This window comes from Equus caballus, chromosome 9 (genome assembly GCF_041296265.1).
Source record: "Equus caballus isolate H_3958 breed thoroughbred chromosome 9, TB-T2T, whole genome shotgun sequence".
NCBI classification, from domain to species: domain Eukaryota; kingdom Metazoa; phylum Chordata; class Mammalia; order Perissodactyla; family Equidae; genus Equus; species Equus caballus.
The window spans coordinates 64,681,713-64,704,591 of record NC_091692.1 but is presented as its reverse complement, the minus strand read 5'-3'; the positions used below and the strand labels follow the sequence as shown (position 1 = coordinate 64,704,591).

Genomic DNA, 22,879 nt, shown 5'->3' with positions numbered 1-22,879 from the left:
AAGAAACAGCAGAAGGTATAGAACAAGATGTTTCCCATTTATTTTCTGGTGGATGAAGAATGTTTTTATTGACTGAATGTTTTCCAGGTAGCCTCCCACAGAACTTTCAAGGGGCAATATTGTCTAGTGTCTTGTCTCACCTGAGCTATGTGAACTTACTAGGTCTGAAACTTGTGTGTGAGTAACCTTTTGGTGTCTCATCTTCCTAATCTATTATGTGAGAGTTATAATAGTACCCACCTCACTGGGTTGTTGGGAAGACCGAATGATTATTGTTCTTTCATGTTGAATATACAAGGAGTCATGAAACACAATGTAGAGAGATGAGGTATATTTTTAAAGATGCCGCTAATAGCCCTGACGTGGTTCTGTTAGCTGTTTTTGGTCCTCATGGCAACCTGGTAAGAATCCATCTGTGCCATGAACAAAGTGGCTGAGTTGGAGAAATATAGCAAAATACCTAAGCCAGTCATTTCTCTGGGGTCAGGAAGACCCACATTGCTCTAAGGAATTCTCTTCCTCTGCACAGTGTTCTCTCTGGATGCACATGGGTGGTGTTGCAGCCTCCTGCAGGCTTGGCTTCAGTGATGTTCTCATCTATCAGAGCATGTGGCTCTGATAGAAAGCTATTTGCAAAGGGACAGAATGTTTTTCTGCAGCTGTGATGTGAGTGGTATCAAAGTTATTGACTAAGTTGGAAAATAGCTTAATGTTATCTTCAGGGCTTCTGCTTCCCTGTCGGCTTGAGCTTTGGAGATGTGTATAATTGGGACTCAGTAAGACAACCTTGACACCCCTCTGCAGAGAGACGTGCCTGTTTGATACAAGCTCAAAACAAGCTTGACAAAGAGCAGCTATTCCCTTGGGGCTGAATGACCACTGAGAACACCCTTCCCGTGAAACTGCTAATGAAGAGTCAGTGGTCCGGGAACTCCAGCCTCACTCACCAGATGGAAAGGCTTTAATCATTCCTATCCTTCCTGTCACCACCTGGACAGGCCAACAGCCTAGCCATCCAATCAGTAATAAGAGAGAAGGCATTTTTCATGAATGCCACTCTCCTGGGCTGACTTGCATATTGTTAAATTTGAAAAACATTTGATAATGAATCTCACAGCTCTTCGGTTTTGCTTACAAATGAATCAGACCATCACCCTATATTTGCATCTGTTCTACAGACAGATTTGATTGAGAATAGCTTCTAGGTTCTTTTTGAATCACAGACCTTTTGAAGTCTGCTCAGAAGCATCCCTGGGCTCTTCGTTAAGGGAGTTACTCTCCAAAGGACAAGGTCTTTATCAGTCAGGGTCTTTGGCTGCAAACAGTACCACTTGCACTCACTTATGCAGCAACACACTCTGCGGGAAGGCCATGGGAAGCTCACAGACCGAAGGAGCAGTCAACTCTCGGGTTTGGAAGGGCAGAGCCCGGGGCAGCTCTGGGCATCCTACAGCAGGAATTGGTCTGTGTTCAGGAAGGCACCCTCCAATCACTTTTAAGTTTTTTTTGTCACTCTGCCAAAGATTCAAATTCCTGAGAAACAGAATGCAATTGCCCATCTTGTGGTTAGGCAAGAACAGGGCACCACACCTAACAGTCTTGCCAGATTATCTCCAATGTAGGAGAGAAGTTTCTTAAAGAAAAATTGGGGTGCTGACACCAGAGGAAGGGAGAATGAATGCCAAGGGACAAAACTACAGTGCTTGCTACCCTGCATTTCTCAGGATCCGATCATGTGTGTGTGACACTTAAGAGCTGAGGTACACTGCAAAGAGCCACGACACCTGCTCCAGTGTATCTCACAGTGTGGCTGACTCTTACCACAAGGGAGGCTAGTCCATTGACTGAAATCTCCCATTTAGTCAGAGTCTGGGCGTGTGTGTTCTTGCTTTCTTCCAAGATGGTCTCCCAGCATTCAAAGCACCACCTGCTCACCGATGACATGAGGCCCCAGCTCTGCAGAAGAGGTTATGGGAGTCTGACTTTGGCCCTCACCCGGACCTGTGCTACATCAGATGGAGCCCCTCTGAGCAACTTATGAAAACCTGGGAGATGTTGCATTATTTTTCCATAAAGTTCTGAGAAGGATGGGTCTACTCCTGTGTGCTGAATGACAAAGGCCCTAGTCAAGAGACGGTGCTTAACCCTCACCTCTGTCCAGGGCCCATCCTAGGGACTAGGCCTGCAGGGCACTTGGGCTCAGGCTTCATGCTCAAGAAAGGCCTCAAGTTTATACTTTTGAGATTATCACAAAAGGAGATTTTTCAGAAAGTCTCAGAGATATACTGCGAGTATTGAAAGAAAAAGATATATTAGGCAGGATTCTTAACTGCAACCAACAGAAATCTACTCTATGTAATCAAACAAATGGGGAATGTATTCAAGGCACTGGTGGCTCAGAGAATCTCCAGGAGGGCCAGAGGACTAGGCTGAGAGGCCTGTAGCCAGGACCAAGGCCCAGGCCTCCCACGGGGCAGCAGAGAGCTCTACGGGTGGCCCAGCATAGATCGCTTCACTGCAGCGGGCTTGGATCACACTGCTAAACTTCTGTCATGCAGGCCCTAAAAGCAGGATTATCCATCTCCACCCTCACCAACATGGATTCCTGTGGCATCTGCTTCCTGAGTCACCAGCTTGCCTTGCAAAAGTCTGGCACTGGGGCACCGTTTTGGAGGAGCTCAGGTCACATGCCTAGGCACCAGCTGCAAAGGAGGCTGGGAGGGCACGTTCCTGGCTTCTGCCTTGGAACAGAAGGCTCTGCCTTGGAGGAAGCGTGTTCAAAGGAACAACAGGTGTCTTACAAAGACATTTGCATGACTGTGAACGTGTGTTCATTCCATTAATCGACCGCCACCTCCCATACTGCACTAGTAATGAATAGATTTTAAATACATGTTATAAATTTTGTCATGATATTTCATTCTATTTTTGTTTAAAACCATTAATTAAATATTGAAATGTACCACAATGTTTATAACCTTCTTCTGGCGGGGTTACCAATACACCAGTATTCTCAAGAAGTGCAAGTGATCCGCCCTCTCAGAGGTTCATTCAATATCAGACAGATTGTGTGAATCCTGGGCAAGCTCTTACACAGCTCCATTTCAGCATTATCGTCTGGGACATGGGGTAACAATACTTAGCTTCATACTTATTAGTGTTGATAATAGTGGTATTGCTAAGTGTTGCTAGGTATTGATGAGCCGGTGTTTCGTATAACTTGATAAGCTGCAACTGAGAATGATAACTATAACAATTTTATTTTGTCTATTTATTTATTACTAATGAGCTTGGACAGCTCGCCAGAAATGTTAAGTACACACAGAACTTTGGGATTGGATGTTTACATCCCATTTAATTCGGTATTCTGTTTCCAAAACACAGTCAAGTCCCAGAGGACAGTGGAGGCAGGAAATAAAACTGACAGGAAGAAAATTGTGCAATTCTTTTTTTTCCGTTTCATAAATATTTATTAAGCACCTACTGTGTGTGGGGATGGTCTCTGTCTCAAAGTCTACACCAAGTGGGAAAAGAGGGACTTATCAAGAGATCATTACAGTCTATTCAGATAATGCTAAACCACAGAGGAAAGACGCTCACTTTTGCCCTGGGTTGTCAGGGTCGGCTTCTGGGGACCAGGATTCTTTTTTTTTCTTTTTTTTTCCCAGCCTTATTGAGATATAATTGACATGGGAATAGGATTCTTGAGAGGAGTCTTAGAGAAGGGAGAGGGGCAGACATGAGCAATGAGAAGGGTGTTCGGGGTAAAGAGAACTGAGTGTGCAAAGACTCAGAAGTGTGAAAGCTCCTAAAGAATTGGAGAATTACAGCTCTGGCTGGAAGGAAGAAATTGCGTGAGGAATGACACCCTGTCAGACACCTTCAAATGTGAAAGTGGAAGCACATTCTTTTTGCTGCTGGTGATAATGCCTAGAATTTACATTTCGTGTTAATTTGACCTCATTTACATAATGCCTTATTATAAAGGCATTAAGGATCACTTAGATGTTGCCTAATTGTCTTCTCTCTTTTGCTAACCCCAAGGCTGAGAAAGCCAAGGTAATGACCTTTATTTGGCTGAGGCAGAGAAATCTGATTTGATATTTTGCTGTCATAGACCTTTTGTTTTCATATTTGTTTTTTGCATATTTGTGTTTTCCTGGCCCACAAAAACGTCGCTTTGTATGTTTCCTTTTGTATTTGGCCACATGCATATGTATTTTCCTTGTAGATATAGTGCATATACTCTCTATAACTTTTTCCCATTTAACGTTATATAATTATCATTTTCTTTGCTTCCCCAGAATATTCTTAATTCTAGTCTTTCATAGATGCCCAATATTTCACTGAATAGTCATTGGAAAATTGTTATACTTCAGTTTTTCAAGAGTTTAGGCAATATCATAATCACAATCTTTGCATACAGAGCTTCTTTCTTCTGTTAGATTATTTTCCTAAGAGTGTCAGTAACTCTTAACATCCCATTAGAAAAAATAGAGTTTTATGATTTAAGGTTTTCCTCTTTTGCCTCCCAATCTTGTACTTCCATAACCATTTCAGCATGAATGTTTCTGCATTTTACTTTCTCCATAGAGCAGCCTTACTAATATGTCAGTCCAGACAAGTTTATGTAACATTCTACAATGTACAAGCCCAAGAGCTTCCGCCATCAGTGTAAGTGTGATGTGTAGGAAAGCAATAGCCCAGACCATGGAAACATTGCAGAGAGATTGTGATCGTCTAAGTCACTTTAACCTGAAGGTCTGAAGCTCCTCTGCATTGTTTCCAAGATTTATTGTCTTCGAGTTTGTATCTTTCATCAACTCGTAACTCACCATAACTCATTCTATACTTAGTGACCCTTTAAGTATTTTATTGATTTTCCTATTTCAGTGACATTACTTGCTATTTGATCAATATCTTTCTCTCTTCCTTTTGAAATTATTGTTATTGTATTTGAACTAGCTCCTGATCTTTTAAACTTTTCTTTGTATCAGTAAGTTGGTTCTTAAGGCCACTGAAAGCTCTTTTGTCGCAGCATACACTAGCAATGTGACCCAGCGGTTCCACTCCTAGGTATTTACGCTACAGAAGCCTTCACACAAAACATGTACGTGAATGTTTATGATGGCTCTATCCATAATCATCAAAGCCTAGAAAAAACCCCAATGTCATTCAGGAGGTGAAGAGGGGAATGGATAGACACTTTGTGGTGCATCCATACAACAGAATACAACTCAGCAATTAAAAAGGAACAAACTATTGCTACATGAAACAACTTGAATAAATCTCAAAATAGTTATGCCGAACGAAAGAAGTCAGTCTCAAAAGGTTACATGCTCTCTGATTCCATTTGTACAACATTCTTGACAAGACAAAGCTGTAGAGATAGAGAACAGACCAATGGTTTCCAGGAGTTATGGGTGGGGGCAGTGTGACTACAAAGGGATAGTATGAGTTTTGTGGGGTGATGGAACTGTTTTGTGTCCTGATTGTTGTGATGACAACAAATCTATACGTGTCAAAAGCCACATGACTATACACTAAAAAGGTCACTTTTATTGTATGTTAATTTAAAAAAATATAAAAAGATCTCAGTTTCATTAAACTAGTCATATGTCCTTTGACAAGCTTACCTAACCTCGCTAAATCTCAATTTATTTACCTGTAAAGTATAGAAAATACTCTCTACCTTGAGGAGGTGTTATTTGATGAAATTGATTTATAAAGTATTACCTGACATGCAAGAGGCTGTCCTTTTTCTTTTCTGTACTGATGTTCCTCTTGGGGAGTGCATTATTTTTTATTATTATTATCATCTGTGCCTTTGTACAGTTATTTGACTCTTGGGGGACAGACTGGAGCCAGAGAGAGTTTCAAACAGGAAAGTGACATGATCTGATTTTTACTTTTAAAAGATCATTTGAGCAGCTTTGCAGAGAGTAGTGAGGAGTATAGGAGGGTAAGAGTGGGAACAAAGAGGCCAGTCAGAGGCGTTCTGGTCAACCAGATGAGAGATGATGGAGGTGTGGAGCAATGGGGAGGGAGAGAAGTGGCAGGTTTGGGATTTCCTTTTTGGAGGTAGAACCAACAGGCTTGATGATGGTTTGAGGGGTGAGGAAGGGTGGATGGTGGGGTCATTTATTGAGATGAGAAACTCAAGGGAAGAGCAAACTCGAGTGGATGGGTTGTGGCAGGCACTGAAAGCCAAGAATTCTACTTGGGAACGTTAGGAGGTTGGGTAGGTAGTTGGGCGTAGGATCCTGGAGCCCAGGAGCAGGCCACCATTTCTAGGACTGCAGCACACAAAAGCTGGGGGTCTCTTAGCAGTGCCGTTCTGGATTAGGGCTCGTAGAGCTTTCGTCTACTCTTCTCTGACACAGCCTTGGGGTTTTTAGCAAAGTACTTCCCTTCAGTCTATTCCTGAGAGGGTTTGTAGAAACTTCTACCAGAACTCAGATTATTCCCATATTTTTCACTGCCGCCAGATTCCCCCACCTTTACCATTTAATAACATTTAGGGAAAAGAGACATCCAACATTTCCAAATATCCAGCCTGGAATTCATCAATCATATTGCATAAGATTGAAAGTATTAATAAACTACTGAGAGTGAGGGTGAATATGCAAATGCATGACATAGAATATGCTAAGAGATTAAGTTCTAGCTTATTTTGTTATTTGTATTATCTTTGAATTTCCGGTTTTGCTGCAGACAAGGGAAAAAAATTCAAGATATAATTTTCCTTGATAATTGATCAAATTCAACTTGATAACCATCAATTAGCCATCCCCTCTGGGAAGGGAGGGACGGGAATGGCACTGGGGAGAGGTATTGAGGAAGCCTCTCTGGCAGCTGCGAAAAGTTAAAATTCTGCAGGGCTTGGGCTGGCCGGGTGGCGCAGTGGTTAAGTTCGCAAGTTCCACTTCTCGGCAGCCTGGGGTTCGCTTGTGGGGATCCCAGGTGTGGACATGGCACTGCTTGGCACACCATGCTGTGGCAGGCGTCCTACGTATAAAGTAGAGGAAGATGGGCACGGATGTTAGCTCAGGGCCAGTCTTCCTCAGCAAAAAGAGGAGGATTGGCAGTAGTTAGCTCAGGGCTAATCTTCCTCAAAAAAAAAAAAAAATTCTGTAGGGCTGAGTATTGGATCAGCGTGTTCATCAGACTCATCTGTGTTGAAAGCGTTTTATAGTTAATATCTTGTTCTTTAAACCGATAAATAAAAAATAATTTAAAAATCTAAGCGTGAGAGACAATGGCCTCCTTCCACCCACTCCATCCTCATTAATCATGGGAAAGAGTGATCTATTGCGTTTTTCTCTCAGAAAATGTAATTACTTTGTAATGAAATGTTAACGCTATGTTCTATTCTTAAAGTCACTTGTTCCAGTGATGAAGCTATGGCTTAATAGAGTTGCTAAATTTTCTTCTAAGCCATTCTTTGAATATTTTATATTTGTCAGATGAGCTGACGATGATCTGGAACTTCTTTGTTTTTACAAACAGGACTATTTCGGCAAAAACTCATCATCAGGCTGTTAACTTCAACATCTTTGAGGGCATGGTTTGCCATGGAGTGCCCCTCGTGACTATTTCCCGAGGCAAAGTGGTATATGAAGCTGGAGTTTTCAACGTCGCGGCGGGAGATGGGAGATTTATTCCGCGCAAACCGTTTGCTGAATATATTTACAAACGGATCCAGCAGAGGGACCAGGTGAGTTGTAGCGAACTGGGCTGTTACCACAGGCTCAACTGTCACTCGCTCCTGTACGTGGTTGGTGTTCTTGTCACATACCCTCGGTTTAACACGTTCCTGGGATGTCAGACTTGATAGGAGAGGTTCCAGCAAATACCAGTTTTCAAAGAAAGAATCATTATTGGATGGATGCATTTTCCCTGGAAAATTGGTGTCTATTCAGGGTTTCCTGAAGAACCAAGTCAGGTTTTCCCAGTCAAGTTCAGGGGCTCTGGGGCCTTTGGCAACTGGGTTAGTCAGGGTCCTCTGAGAAGCAGTCACCCAGATGGACAAAAGTGCGACCTTTTTATTAGGGGAAACACTTGGGAGAGAAAATAGGAGGGAGCCGGGAAAAGCTGGGAGAGCCGTCCGAGTGCCATTCAGGTCTGACCCCTGTGAAAGGAGAGAGGGAGAGAAAACGGGTGGAAGCATCCTAGATTGCCTAGTGTCTAAGATAGGTTGAGCAAGGCCTTGGGCCGCCCTGGAGCCTAGTCTCCTGTCAACCAGCGACATGGCGTGCTGTCATTGGCTGGGAGCAGCAGCGGAAGGCGTGGCCTTCGTGCAAACAAAGGGATGAAGTTCAAGCTCAGCAACCCTCCATCACGCTCCCTGTGGTTGAACGTCTCAAGGCGCATTCTAATGACGGGCAGAGGAATGCTGGAGTTTTGGGGTCATGCAGATCTAAATATGAATTCTGCCTTGCCTCACATTTCCTAGCTGTGTGGCCAAGAGCAAGTTTCTCTCTCATCCTTGGCCGGGGTTGCCTCATCTAGGAAATGACAGCAACGTTTCCTCCTTAACAAATTTTAAGACTCAAATGAGATTTTAAAATGAGGGTACATAGTAGGAGGTCAATAAATGTTAGTTCTCTTTGCTTTTCTCTTTTGATGACCAAATCTATAATAGAGTTCCTCCAAGTCTTTGCAATAACTCTGTTATTATAAAAGAGATATTTGCTTTTAATATATTTTGGGCTTTCACATGTTGGTTCAGTTCACATAGTGTCTTAAAAATTCGCTTCACTAAATATGCTAACATTTTGGAAAATTTGAGACTAAAACCATCTAAATTGCTAGATTTGGGGGTAAGGGGAGGCACCCTGTGCTCTCAATACCGCATGGGGAGAGGAGGCCCGAGCTGGATGGGAGCCCTGCAGAGACTGCCTTTCTGATTTTCAGCCCAGCAGGCTTCACTCGTAAATGCTCCTCGCCTGGCCGTGTAGACGTTAGAGTTGGCAACCCTTGGATTAGTTCTAAAGCTTCTTCATCTTCTTTCCACTCTAAAATATACTTCTGTCTTTCCAAAGTTCTCTGGCTATTTTTTGATTCATTTCCTTTGGGTCTTGTAGTCTGTTTCATTTCTCCTCTAACGTCTTGTGAAAAATTTTTACTGTGGAGTCCGAGTCCATTACACAAGATTCATCCATTTTTTTTTTAACACTTCCTAAAGCTTTGATTAAGTAAACAAGCGCTCTAGAATGCTTTAAATTCTCAGGATGCTATAATTCTTTATATACTGTATTTCAGTCAGACTGTTTAAGGCTACAGTTTATTTTGCTGAGGGTAATTTGTATGTGTTGACACCGACAGGTGACAAGTAGGTAGTGACTGTGAGAATCCTAGGTGTTTCAAAACATTTGTGCGATAGATAATAACAATACTAACATTGACTGACTGCTTACTGAATGCAAGGCCTGCTGCTAAGGGTTCTGACACTGTGACAAGCCTATGAGGGAGGGAAGTATTATTTTCTTCCTTTTAAAGATTAGAAAACTGAAGCTTCAAAAAATTAAGAAACCTATCCAAGTCACACAGCTAGTATATGGCAGGACCAAAGCATAAACTCTGATTATCTGACTCCAAAAACTATATACTTAAAGCAATAAATGCTACTGTATGCCATAAAGATTGAGTTAAATGAGTTAATGGGTGATAAATTACTCAACACTAGGTTTGGAAATAATAGTCTCTCAAAAAAAATTAATCTGAATTGGAGGCATTTGTGGTAGCTGGTTCACTCAGGGGATGTCCAAGGGATGAACAGGAAGGGGTAGACGTAGGAAATCATGAGAAGGTAGAATCAACAGAACTGGGTGATAGATTATTTGATACTTGAAGTGGATCCAAGGCAGGGCGGCTCCTGGCAGTCAGTTCCAGGTGCTCACCAGTAGGGACACTAGACTAACAGGAAACACTTGATAGACTGTATTTAAATGAGTGACTTTGCCTCACTCTCCTTCTTGTGGGAAAAATGTTTGAGGCAGCAGAGATCACCAAATGACTGGCTTCATCAGGTCTCCTTTTTCAAACTGTTTTATGTTTTGTTGGCAAAATTAATGTCAACGTCTGTTTTTAAGAGTTCACGATCAATTTTGTGAGTTATTTTAATTTCTTAGTATTTTCTTCTGATATCATCACCCTTTTAGGCATTCTAGTGCATTATTGTTTTTGCAATAACTAAGTAATAGTTGTTAACATTACTATCACATGTTGTTCTGAGTGCTTACTATCTGTCTGGCACTGTACTAGGTGGTTTATATTCATTATTTTACTTAATCTACACAACAAGCCATGTGGGAGATATTATCATCCCCATTTTACAGCATGGAAAGCTGAGTCTCATCAAGATCAAATAACTTTCCGTGGGCTAAGCAATAAGCAAATGTAAGAGCCAGAATTTGTGATAAGGCCTTTCTGATTCCCACTGTATTATGGGACCTCTGTAGAGCAAGAAAAGAAAAGAAAATGATTGTGAAACTCAAAGCATGGAGAATTGTTGATGTGGAAAAAGTATCAAATAAAATGGGTAAAATGAGGTTTGGGGATTGTCTGGAGACACTTCAAATATTTTTCTCTCCATTAAGCAAAGCTAATTTTATAGAAAAAAAGATCACACTAAGGTTAAGAAAAAGAGTTGTTAGGAATTCTAGATTTTAATTTCACATGAGGTTTTTAGAGCTCTTGCTTTGGTTGTTATTTAAAATACTGAGATTTCTTTGTGATAAGAGTTGGAAGGCAAGCAGAAGTGGCCCTTACCATTTCTTGTTATCCTTCCCAAGAGAATTAATCACTGACCATCCTGGACTCTGAGAGCTCTGATTGTGGAGACACATCAGCGTTTGTCAGCTCCAGAACTCAGCTGGTCTCCCGGCTAGAGTGTTATTTCCTTGAGGACAGTATCTCATATTTTTATGCCCAGTGCTTGGAACATAGTAGATATTTGATAAGTAAACAAACTGCAAATAGAAGGAGTGAATACTATAGTTTCCTAGGACATAGAAAGAAATTTCAGTCAATTTACTCAGAAGATTACCCCCTACTCATATAGTGGGCTCATCTGTGAGCTTGATTCTTGTCCATGATCTTGTTATTTAATAAAACTTATCAGCATCATGCCATGCAGCTGTGAGGAATTTTGGAGGAAAGAAATGACATTTTTATCCAATTTGACAGCTTTGGGGAATTGTTACTGTATTAATTTTAATATTTAAGCAGCTAATCCTCAAGGGAAAAAAATTTAAGAAGATGAAACGTCAAACTTTATTTGCTAAATATAACATAATAAAATACATATTTCAATTCTATATAAAAGTCTCTTAAGGAAAAGTTTTGGGAAGGAGAAGAGAAGGAGTTTTGGGAAGTTGTGGAACGGAAGGAGAAATAAAGAGGGAAGGAAAAAGGTAAGAGCAACTTAAATGTTCAAGAGCATCGTGAGAGAACAAAATCAACTATGTACTCTTAATTCTTCACCGATATATATAGCTCTTTAAACTCAAATGAATTACTTTTTCTAGAATTTTTATGTGTTTAGAGTGTTATAATTTTCACCAAAATTTGGAAGTACGGACATTCTTTCAGTCATCTCTTTTTCTCTTTTTTTCAGTCATAAGCAACCCAATCTATTCTGGAAAATAAGGGTCACATTGCATTTTCTAGAGAAACAGGAATAGCTTCATGGAGTAATGCATGGTTTCAGAATACTGCTGCCAAAGCTTTTAGACTGGGTTGTATCTTTGCAACTAGAAGCATAATTTCCCTTTTGGATAAGGTGAAACTGAGTGGATGGCTGATCTAGTCCTTGAAATGGGTGTTCTCCATTTCTGAAATTACACTTTGTCAACGTCTTTCTCAATGTGGTAACTCAGAGAAAATAGTTTAAGACATGGCATCAACTGCTATAATTTTCTCAGATTGATTTCTAATAATTACAAAAAGTGGTACATATGTTGGAGCCAGCTCATTTTGGCTCCTGAGAGACACTTGTGTGTATCTCTTCCCAGCTCCTCATTCAGTGATGTCGCTTTAGTAGCTTGAAATCAGCCATGGTGGGAGTATTTACAGCATGGAAATAAACAAGTGCTAAAAATTAAGGCTTTAGAGGTGGTGAGAAAAAGGGAAGGTAGAGCTTGGTTGTCAATATTTACACAACATAACACTGCATATAGGGACTTTCTAAATACTCTTTTCCTGTTTTAGCTAAACATTCAACATTCATTCAGTAAATATTTATTGATGACCAATTATATGCCAGACATAGTTTAATCCTTACAACAACCCCCTAGGTAAGTAGTGGTATCCTTATCTTACAGATTAAGAAGTTGAGGGTTAGAGAAGTCACATAGTTACTAAGTGGCAGCATCAAAACTCAAACCCAAAGCCAGTGCCTTTAACCTCTACCGCTGCAGTATACTAGTCATAAAGTTTAATCCCTACTCAAGCACATAGCCACCTGCCCCCATCCTGAGGATATCACCCCTCGAGGGTCCCCTCCTGTGCACAGGGCTCAGTTACCCTCAGACTGGCAAGCTTCCCAGAGGAGCCAGACCTGAAATGAGAGGGCCCAGCTTTGTCCATTGTCTGAGAAATAGCTCACAGGGTATTTCGAGGATCAAATGGAAATATTTGGTAGATCGTAAAACATTATCAAAATGTAAGTTTTCCCTGTTATAGAGCCCCTTTATTAAACCTAGTGGTTACTCATGTTCTAGTGACACACAGTTTCCAGGAGAGCTTAGCTCAACGTGCACCGAGTGCTCAGTATACATTCAAGTTCACCAGCCAGGTGTGGCTGTCATTCTAGGGAGTCGCTGCTCAGGACTGTTTGGTGTTGGGCCAATGTCTGCTCTTTGGCATTTGGAAGTTCTGTTGTCTTTATTGCTATTTTAGTATTTTAGCCCTCATGAGCTGTGTGGTATCAGTAACTCCTTTGGGATCCAGTATTCTCCATTGGTTTTGCTGGTCTCAGAATGTCTAGCATCCCAGCGCTCAACTCTCTGCAGACATAACAGTTAAATTTTGCATCAATTTAAAGCTTCCCCTTTCCTCTGATCAGCTAACCAAAAACCATTCCTGCAATTATGCATGTTTAATGATGATTGTAATTAATATTTATTCATAGCACTGCATATTGTGATATAACTCTCATTTTTGTCTTTCTGCTAACTCATCGCAATGGCAATTGTCATTAAGCACTGTGAACTCACATTGAACTTTCGTCTATGAAAGTAAACCACCCGCGCCCTGTGGGCCCAGTGCTGTCTCTGTTTTCTACATTTCTTAGCATAGCCTCTCATACACTTTACCCTCCAGCCATTCTGTTGGTGGTAATGCCATCAAGATGGAAAGAAAACTGCTGTTGGGGGTGGGCGTGGTCCTCTAATTCTGATGAGCCTTGCCTGGGTGTTGCAGCCACTGTTGCCTCAACCCAGATCAGCCTTCTGAAGGTGTGTTCTCGGGACACTAGAAGATATGAAAAGGTTAAAATTACTGGGAGGCTTGCAACTGGAGCTCAACTTGTCTTTGATTCTTGTCAACTTGTCTATCAATGGGGAAGACTGTGAAGGATGGGACAGCAAAGCCTCCTCAGAGAGGGTTGGTTTGTTTCTGAGGTGGAGGCGTGGGCAGGAGTGATTACTATCCCATGGCCATTCTGGCGGAAACCTGTCGCTGCCCACGCGGGGCCCAGAGGAGCTAAAGAAGGAGACCGTGTGCAGATGAGAACTGGCTGGTCAGGTCAGTGCTATGTGGAGGTCAGTGTGACCAGAGTGACCAACCAGGCTAAGAGGTGCCTTGTGGAGTTGCTAGTGCGGTGACCGGGCAGCCAGAAAGGAGTTCTTAGACCTCCAGGTGAGCTAGACCTGCCCATGGAAGGCCGCCGGCCAGAGAGAAAGTGCAGTCTGGAGAACAGATAAATGGTGAAGCACAACTAAGGAGTATGAGGGAAACTGAGGCAGCCCAGGCCAGAACAACCCACACAAAGAGGAAAGAAAGCTCAGCTGTGGATCTCCTCCCTTCACACCCTTCCACTCTTGGTAGGAATTGGTCAGCTCCTTATTGAGTTCTCGTTATGGAGAAACAGCAGTGAACTGGCCCCAAGTCTGCTGGAGGAGAGACAAGAAAACAGATAATTCCAGAAAATTGTGGTAAGCAAGATGTGGATGTGGCAGGGAGGGCTATAGATTCCTGGACTCAGGATTGCCTGGGCTGAGTTATAAAGGATAAATCAGAGATATTTAGGCCAAAAGGAGGGTAGGTGTGCCAGCATGCAAAGGCATGGCCCTAGCAGAAAGATCTAGGGAGGACGCTGACACGCCTGGTTTGAGTCATGTACTGCAGTCCCTGAGCCTGAACCTGAGCTCAAGGAGGGATCTTCCGAGGGACCAACCAGCTTGGGGAGCAAGCCCAGCCCTGAGGATGGGGCCCCGGCTTGATGGCCCTGCCTAAATCATTGTTGTTGGCCATCAGTTCCCAGGAAGGAATCTAGGAGAGACAGCAAAGTAACAGCTGAAAACTACAAGCACTAAAGTTTCAAAGGAACTGTTGGAGGCAGAGGGAGACAGAGTGGGAGCTGATGAGGGACACACGGCACAAGGCAGGTGACACAAAGATCTGCCCACTTACATCGCTTTCCCCAGGGGCTCTTGGCAGTGGAAAAGGCTGATGACTGAACTGAAATATGCCATGGGTTTTCCTGAATGTAAATGCCAAAAGGAAAAGAGAAGAAGGCAAGACCCTTTAGATTGCAGGCAAGAGAGGGGTTGAAGGAAGGTGGAAATAAATCCTGGTTTGCTTGCCTGCCCAGTCCTGGATTATACCTGTTAATGATGTTTAGTACCCTTTACACTCTCAGAAGCCTTCCAGTTTGGATGATAAATTATGTGGTCACCCTAGGTTTAAGCAAAATATCATACAGCCTGAGGCTTGGAAAGTAAACCAGGAGAGGGAAAAACACAGAGACCAAAGACCTGAAAGGGAGGATGTGGTCAGAGAGTGGGGCTTTTAATGAGTTTAAAGTTTCAGATGTGGGTAGGCTCCCGGTGACCACAATGTCCGGGGCTAGGTGGCAGAAATGGGAGGCTAGTACTTTATTTCCCGGTATCGATGTTCCTCAAGATGATGACAGGATCCAGGGTGAAGAAAAGGACTGAGTCGGTAGTGAGCCAAAATGGAAGTCCAGCAAAGCATCTAAGCAGACACAGAAGGTGGACAGAGGCTGGACTGGCGAGCAGAGGGCAAGATCCTCCCACTGACTGAGTGCTCAGCATGTGCCCGACACCGTGCTTCAAGTCCCACAGCTGTAGGGACGCTCTCTGCCTTGTGGGTTGCTTTGTCTTCTCTGCTTGACAAAACATCTGGGGCTGCGTGTGCTCAATAAATGTCTCTCGAGTGAAGGAAGGAAATGCTTTGTATCTGGGCGATCTCATGCATCTGGGAGAGGGGTTTTATTCCCTCCATTTCATAGATGAGTGAGTAGGCTCAGAGGGATTTATTAACTTGCCAGTTCCCTACAACTAGTAAATGGCAGAGCAAGAATTCACTCTTAGATCTGTCTTACTCCAAAGCCCACATTGTTGATCACTGCACTATATTAGTTTTGGTGGTCCAGGTAAGATAAATGTTATTATTTGTCCGTGTGTGTGTTTATAGACATGCACACATATATGTATTTGTTGAGTTTATTATATGCTAGGCATTATTCTAAATGCTTTACTTTATTTAATCCTCTCAACATTTAATCCTCCCAACCACCTATAAAGTAGGTGCTGTCATTGTCCCCTGCTGACAGCTGAGGGAACTAAAGCACACTGTTCAGTAATGTGCCCGGGCAACGTGATCACTGTGGTTTGCTGCGTCTTGACTTGTCAGTGAATTTGTGTCCACGTTTACAAGCAGTATGATTTAGTTACTGCTTGTGAATCCCTTCGTTTATAAAGTCCAGATTTCAAATCTCTGCTCAAGCACTGAATTAACTCGAGCTGAATCCAGCTGAGGGTTCTGCTGCACAGTCGGCTGCCCAAGAGGTGTAGTTCAAGACGTGAGATTCTGCGGAGGCCTGTTACGCACTTACGCACCAAGGTAATAGGAAATGAGGGAAAGCACACACAAGTTGCTCGAATCTGAACCCAAATGCTGAGAGTCTTAGGAGAGGTACAGCAAAGCAGTCTAGGGATCCAGACTTCTAGGATTAAATTAGAAGAAAAAGTAGAACGTTTGAAAGGACTGTAAGATGGTAATAGAACTCAGAATGGTGGGAGGATATGGCAGAGGCCCCAGGGTAAGTTGCAGTGGAAGAAAGATCATTGGAAAGTGTTCACGGGGCCTCTGCCTGGTGCGGATTAACACCAGCAAAGAGTAGGGCAACGCAGGTACCCAAGGTTCCCAGGAATTTCTGTGAAAGGGCAAGGGGGTGGGAGGCACATGATAAATCCACAAGATTCTTTTTTGCTCTCACAATTCATTAAGGGAGCTTCACTTAGCTTTGAATGTAAGAAGTCGATAATCCACAAAAGAGAAATGCAATGTTCTTTTTCAGACTTGCACACCTACCCCCGTGGAGCGTGAACCCTATAAGGGAGAAGTTGTCACACTCAAAGCCAGAGGGACAGAAGAAGACTCCGCAGCGGGGACCGGGAAGCAGGCCCACCCCTGAGCTGGGGGCTGTTGGTAAGGGACGGTGGGCAAAGAAAGGATTCGTGCATGACCACATACGATATTAGCCTCTCTTCAGAAGCATTTGAAGAGTCCAAGGTCAAGGTCAAAGGCTTCAAAGTGACATAAGACTCAAGGACAGTTTATCCAAGGGAACACTGATAAAAGACCTCCTGACTCAGGACACTTAGCTGAGCCTCCAGATTGAGGACGGCTTCGGGCTGGCTGGAGATTTATTCTCTGAGATGTCAGGAAACAGTCAGCAGAGCCTTGAAGAATCAAATCTGAGCAAGAGACAAGTAGGCTGGGAACATACAGAGGGGCCTGTGATGGAGGAAAGTTGGCTCTACTTAAAACAGAGAGTATGATCTCATGGTCAAAGTTTATAAACTGATTAAGTCTTCATCTGGGAAAACAAATCTCTGTATTGTAAATGCAACTATCTTCTAGAACTTAGAATGAATAAAAAATGAACCAAATCTTGCTTTGGGGGGTATAATGTTTCAAGAAAATTATTTGATAGTATTTGATGTACTTTCTTTCACACTTAATTTTTGGAATAGTATTATAGATATGATGATTTTTTTCCCCTGAGGAAGATTAGCCCTGAGCTAACATCTGTTGCCAATCTTCCTCTTTTTTTAAGGAAGATTAGCTCTGAGCTAACATCTGTGCCAATCCTCCTCTGCTTTATATATGAGCCACTGCCTCAGTTTGGCTGATGAGTGGTATAGGTTCGTGCCTGGGATCCGAACGCGTGACCTGGGCAGCCAAAGTGGAATGTGCCAAACTTAACCACTACTGCACAGGGCTGGCTCCAAGACATGATCATTTTTGAAAAAATATGTGAGTGCTTTATCAGTTTTCTCTTAGTCTTTTGACATTCAGATCTTTCTTTTTTGAAGCAGCTATTAACATCATCCTTGTCAGTTTTCTTTTTCTTTCAGTTGTTTTCTTGTCCAGATGCCTACGTGGCAGAGGCTTTGCTGTGACTTAAGCATCTTTCTAACATCATTTCCATGACTTCATTAAATCTACATGTTTTTCCAGTTTTGCAATTTCCTTTGACTCTAAATTTAAAAAAAAATTGTGGTATGTTTTTGGATGTTTCCACACATAGCAATCTGCAAAAGATTCATACAAGAGGTTGACTTGACTTGGTGGATGGGGATAAGTGTTTGTGTTCCTTAGGGATGCTGTTTGTCAGAAGACTAGTTTTATACATACCCAGTAAGGCACTGCCCATTTTCACATTGTGATAACCTGTGCTTCCCTGCATAAACCCCGTGACTTGAAAAATGAGGCCCTATGTATTCCGTGCTCTGCTCTCTTTCATTATTGAATGTTCTAAGTCTTTATCAATGCTACAGAGCCAAAAGGTTCAGCTTTTTTGTTATTTCCTGACTATTGGAATTATTCTTCCAATCCAGGAAGGTCGTATTAAAAATTCAGAGGAAGATTAGCAAGAGGAAGAAATTCTATTGAATGCTATAACATGCTATTAACAGCATTGGTAGGAGTGGGATAAGTGTTTACTTTGATTATAGCATTTCTTGGAGGTTAGGCTTGAGTTTGGCATCTCTTTGTGAGGGAGAATGTTAACGCTGAGTTCCTTTTGTTGTGTTCAAAGGTAAAATCAGAGAAAAGGATGCTGCTGTTCCCATCCCAGCTGTATATCGTCAGCCCGTGGAGAAGCAGACCTTATTTCAACTCCCCAAGATCCTTTTGAAAGAATCATCGCTCTAGGCCTCTTTGATTTCCTTTCAGAAGCAATTGCTGTCTTTCTCACTGTGACTTTGTTGCTGTGTAAGATTGAAGATATAAATGAATATTATTGTGATGGAAAGGCTGTGTGAAAATTCATTGATGATACTTTAAAATGTCATCTTGGCATGTACTAGATTTCTTACTTCGAATTTTTAAAAATCACTTCCTTTTCTTTTAAGGGCTACATGTCTTTAAAAATAGCTAACTGATTTTACATTCTATTGTAATTCATAAACATTTAGATCATGTAATTAATAAATATTTAGATCTTCATTTTATATCTTGTTATCTGAGTTATGTGTGTCTTCTCCCACCGAGTAGGATTGGGACTCTAGGAGGTTGGTTTTTGATTCAAAAGCATAATTTCCTTTGTGACATCTGCTTCCGCAGCTCCTGGGAATCAGGTCCCTCAGCAAACCCCATGTAATCAAATTGGGTGCTCAACCTTAGAGTAACTCCAGGGCAAATTATCCAATCACGCTGATGAACGCAGGGTCTGAGGGAATGAAATGGAATCAGCATGGCTGAAAGATGCTGCTGTGGTACCTTCCCTTCCCTCCGCTTCCTGATCTGGACTGTGATTGAGATTGTAGTTCTTCTCCTATGTAACCAGGTAAACAGGGATTTAAAGACATGGAGTAAGGGGCCAGCCTGGTGGCATAGCAGTTAAGTTTGTAGGCTCCACTTCGGTGGCCCAGGGTTCGCCAGTTTGGATGCTGGGCTCAGACCTACACGTAGCTCATCAAGCCATGCTGTGGTGGCATCCCACACAGAAGAACTAGAAGGACTTACAACTAGGATATACAACTACATACTGGGGCTTTGGGGAGAGAAAAAAAGAGAGGAAGATTGGCAACAGATGTTAGCTCAGGGCCAATCTTCCTCACCAAAAAGTATACCTTTAAAAGAAAAATGTGGGGTCCAGCTCGGTGGTACAGCAGTTAAGTGTGCATGTTCTGCTTTGGTGGCCCGGGGTTCACTGGTTCAGATCCTGGGTGTGGACATGGCACCACCTGGCAAGCCATGCTGTGGAGGCATCCCACGTATAAAGTAGAGAAAGATGGGCACAGATGTTAGCTCAGGGCCAGTCTTCCTCAGCAAAAAGAGGAGGATTGGCAGCAGATGTTAGCTCAGGGCTAATCTTCCTCAAAAAAAAAAAAACAAAAGAAACTGTGGAGTAAAATCAGGGCAATTATGCTCTCATTGCAGGTGCACCTGCCCCTGACTTACTCAGATCAGGGGTGTTTCGCGCCTTTGACAAAGGGTGGTAGGAATCCAGTTTACTCACTCGTAATTTGTTTTGAACACTCAGAGAAAAGGACAGTGAACTACATCTGAAGAAGAAACACAGGTCTTTTTTCTCAAGTAAGAGATACCTTAAAATATCTTATTATTTTTCTCCTCCACTTTGGTTGATAATAGAAACTCAATCATAAGATGACTGAATCCTCTGAAAAGAAATAATTAAATTGCTTTCTTATCTAGCAGCCACTTCCTATTCATCCTTTAGTATTCAGCCTAAATATCATCCCCTCTCAGAGGCTTCCCCAAATCCAACATAACAAGACTAGGTCCCTCTCTTATGCTCCTCCAGAGCAGAGCCCAGCATGTGCCCATCACAGCACCATATCTCATTGCATTATAATTACCTGCTTCACTTGTCTGCCTCCTCCAGCAAACTGAAAGCTCATTCAGGGCAGGGCCTGTCTGGTTCACTGTCGTTTCCCCAGCGTCTACCAGAGTGACTGGCAATTGATGGGCATTCAACAGATGTTTATTAATTTTTAAATAAAGGAGGAAGTGAAGGAGTTCCTGCTAAGTTCTTAAATGGATACAGATAAAGTTAATGAGAACTCTCAAGAAAATAGTGACGAATGAAATAAAAAATTCAAACTCAGTAAAAGATATCTTGTATGAGTAAAACTTGTACTTCCCAGCAAAAATATTACACTTTGCAGTTCACATGCGGTGTCTTAAATTTTAAACACAAATAAAAACTCCAAGTGGCTACATGGAATGACAGCATTGAAGTAACTCAGCTTCTTTATGATCCCTGCATGACCACTGATCAAGCGTAGGATCTCGTGCTTAAATGCAGGAATACGTGGTCTCACAGGGGTTGGAGATGCAAGCAGCATCTGAAGCAAGTCAAAATTCTGACCTGTTAAGAACTTTCTCTGGAAATGACTGGGTGCAACCAACTCCACGTATGTTGGTGCCGAGTGTGTAACTGGGAGTTCTCCAAATAACCTCCATGGAGAAAACAACGTTTATTAAAGGATACGTTTTTAAACGTGCAAAAAGAGAAAAGCAAAATAGGGACAAGTGCTGTGGAGTATTTTAGTGTAAGGGCACTTTAAATGAAGAGCACAGATTCATTATCTCTTTGATAGACCTATTTGGGAAAATGAAATTCCTATAGGATTCTACATGGACAAAGTGATTTGAAATGAATGTGGGGATCCCTGTGTTGCTTTCATTAGGGTTTGTCTCAAATATTTGCACAGAAGCACAGTTTTGAGTAATAATACAAGGCAATGGGAAAGCATGATTCAAGCTATTAATAATTACCACCATGGTTTTCAGAATTCCCACGGTATACAAAGTAAGGTCCCTTTGTCACTAAACAGTTGCGTTCTCTAGGTCTGTACGAAGAATGGAGGGAATGAGCAGGATTCCTTCTGCATACTCACTTCCCTTTGTCTGCTCCCTCCAGTGGGCAGCCTGATGTACTGGGAAGCAAAAAGTGTGGGCTCTAAACTTCTCTTTACTAGCTGTGAGGCCTTGAGCAATTTTTTAAATTAAAATATATTATGAGTTTATCAAAACATATAAAAAGCAAAAAAAATTTAACAGAATCACACCTATACACCTATCATCCTGTTTAAGAAATAAAACTTTACCAGTACAGTTGAAGTGCCCTGTGCTCCTCTCCCCCTTCATGTCCCCTTCTCCCCAAGGTAACCAGTGTCCTGCAACTGGTGTTTTATTCCCATGCACACCTTTTATACCTTTGCTATAGGTGTACATATCTCCAAGCATTATTTTGTGTGTGGTCAAATGTCATAAAAGCATTATACAGTATGTATCGGGTTTTTTAAGTATGTCTTGTTTTGATTCCTGCTTTTTTGCAGTCAACGTGTTTGGGAGTTATTTGTTTTGCTAGGTCTAGCTCCAGTTATCCATTTTGTTGCTACGTTGGATTCCACTGTATAACCATGCTACAATCTATTTATCCATTTTCCTGTTGAGAGATGTTCAGGCTGTCTCCATCATCTTGCTATCACAGACAGTGCTGCTGTAAGCGTTTTTCCGTGTGTACACTGTGAGGGTTTCTCTGGGGGCGTGCCTTCAGTATGGAGAAGCGGGTCTGCCGGGTCCTATGGTGTGTGTGTTCTCCCTGTACTGAGATGTGAGCCAATTGTTCTCCAAAGTGATGGTATGCTCTTAATAACAGAAGGTAAGAATTTCCGTTGCTCCACATTATCGCCAGTATTAGATATTGTCCAATTTATTAATTTTGCTAATCTGATTCATGGAAAAGGTATTTTGTTGGAGTCTTAATTTGCATTTTCCTGAGTGCTAATGAAGCTGAGCTCCTTTTCATTTCACAGTTTAATTGGTCTTACTAAGCCTCAGTTTCTCCATTTATAAGGTGAGGATAATAGCTCTATCTAGCTAATACCTGAGGGCATCAGGAGGGTTGAGAAGCCCATGCTGTGTGGTCAGCTCACACCAGCCAGGATTACTGGGCTGATGGCGACATGATGAATTAACAAGCTATGTGCTACACATAGACTGCCAAAGTCTTGACTCTTCTTCTCTTTCTGTGGGGAAGCTCACCAGGCTTGGAAGGGCCAGCTCCCTTGGCAGCTACAGGAGCATGGAAGCCAAGACTGGAGGGACGGAGAGAGAGCAAGCACAGGGCGAGAGCATAGCCTGGAGTCAGCTCCGAGGTCGGTGGGCATGGTGGCCGAAGGCCTAGTGCCACTCGAGCAGTTTGAGTAGGGGCACAAACTGAAACATGGGGGCTGGCCGGAGCCTGGCTCTCAAGTGTCCCCTGCAGGTCCAACAGGTTCCAATGTCAGCGTCTGCCAGCTACAGCCAGGATCCTCTTCTCTCAGCGCTTTCTCCGCCCTCTGCCTGCCCTCCGTACAGGAGGCAGCATCCTGTGAGAGATCCTGTCACAGGCTTTAAAGTCACAAAAGCTGGATTTCAACTGTTTGAGCAAGATACCTAACCTTCCCCAGCCTCAGTTTCTCATGGGTGAGGTGGAATAATGAACAATACCTCCTCTGCACAGCAGAGCTGAAGGGATTGAGATGATGCTGTGAAGCCCCTGGCTGTCCACCAGCGGAGGGTCAGATTGTCCGCTTCTCGTTGCCCCTCCCCCACACCAGCTTTCACCCTCCTCTTTGCCTTCTTTCCCATCTGCCTACCACCCAGC

General features: G+C 42.6%; 1 protein-coding gene across 2 annotated transcripts in view; it reads left to right on the top strand.

The window, feature by feature from the left end:
* Positions 1–18,710, top strand: part of DPYS (dihydropyrimidinase) — a 76,685-nt gene extending 57,975 nt beyond the window's left edge. Inside the window, exons 8-10 of one of the 2 annotated variants that reach the window (XR_011421334.1) lie at positions 7,510–16,092; positions 16,550–16,680; positions 18,296–18,710. Coding sequence is in view for 1 of the 2 variants with exons in the window: in XM_003365613.5 (XP_003365661.3) it covers positions 7,510–7,717; positions 16,550–16,666 (325 nt within the window). In the remaining variant the exon portion in view is untranslated. The remainder of the gene's footprint in view (positions 1–7,509; positions 16,093–16,549; positions 16,681–18,295) is intronic. The other variant, XM_003365613.5, reaches the window with a different exon arrangement.
* Positions 18,711–22,879: the final 4,169 nt, after the last annotated feature.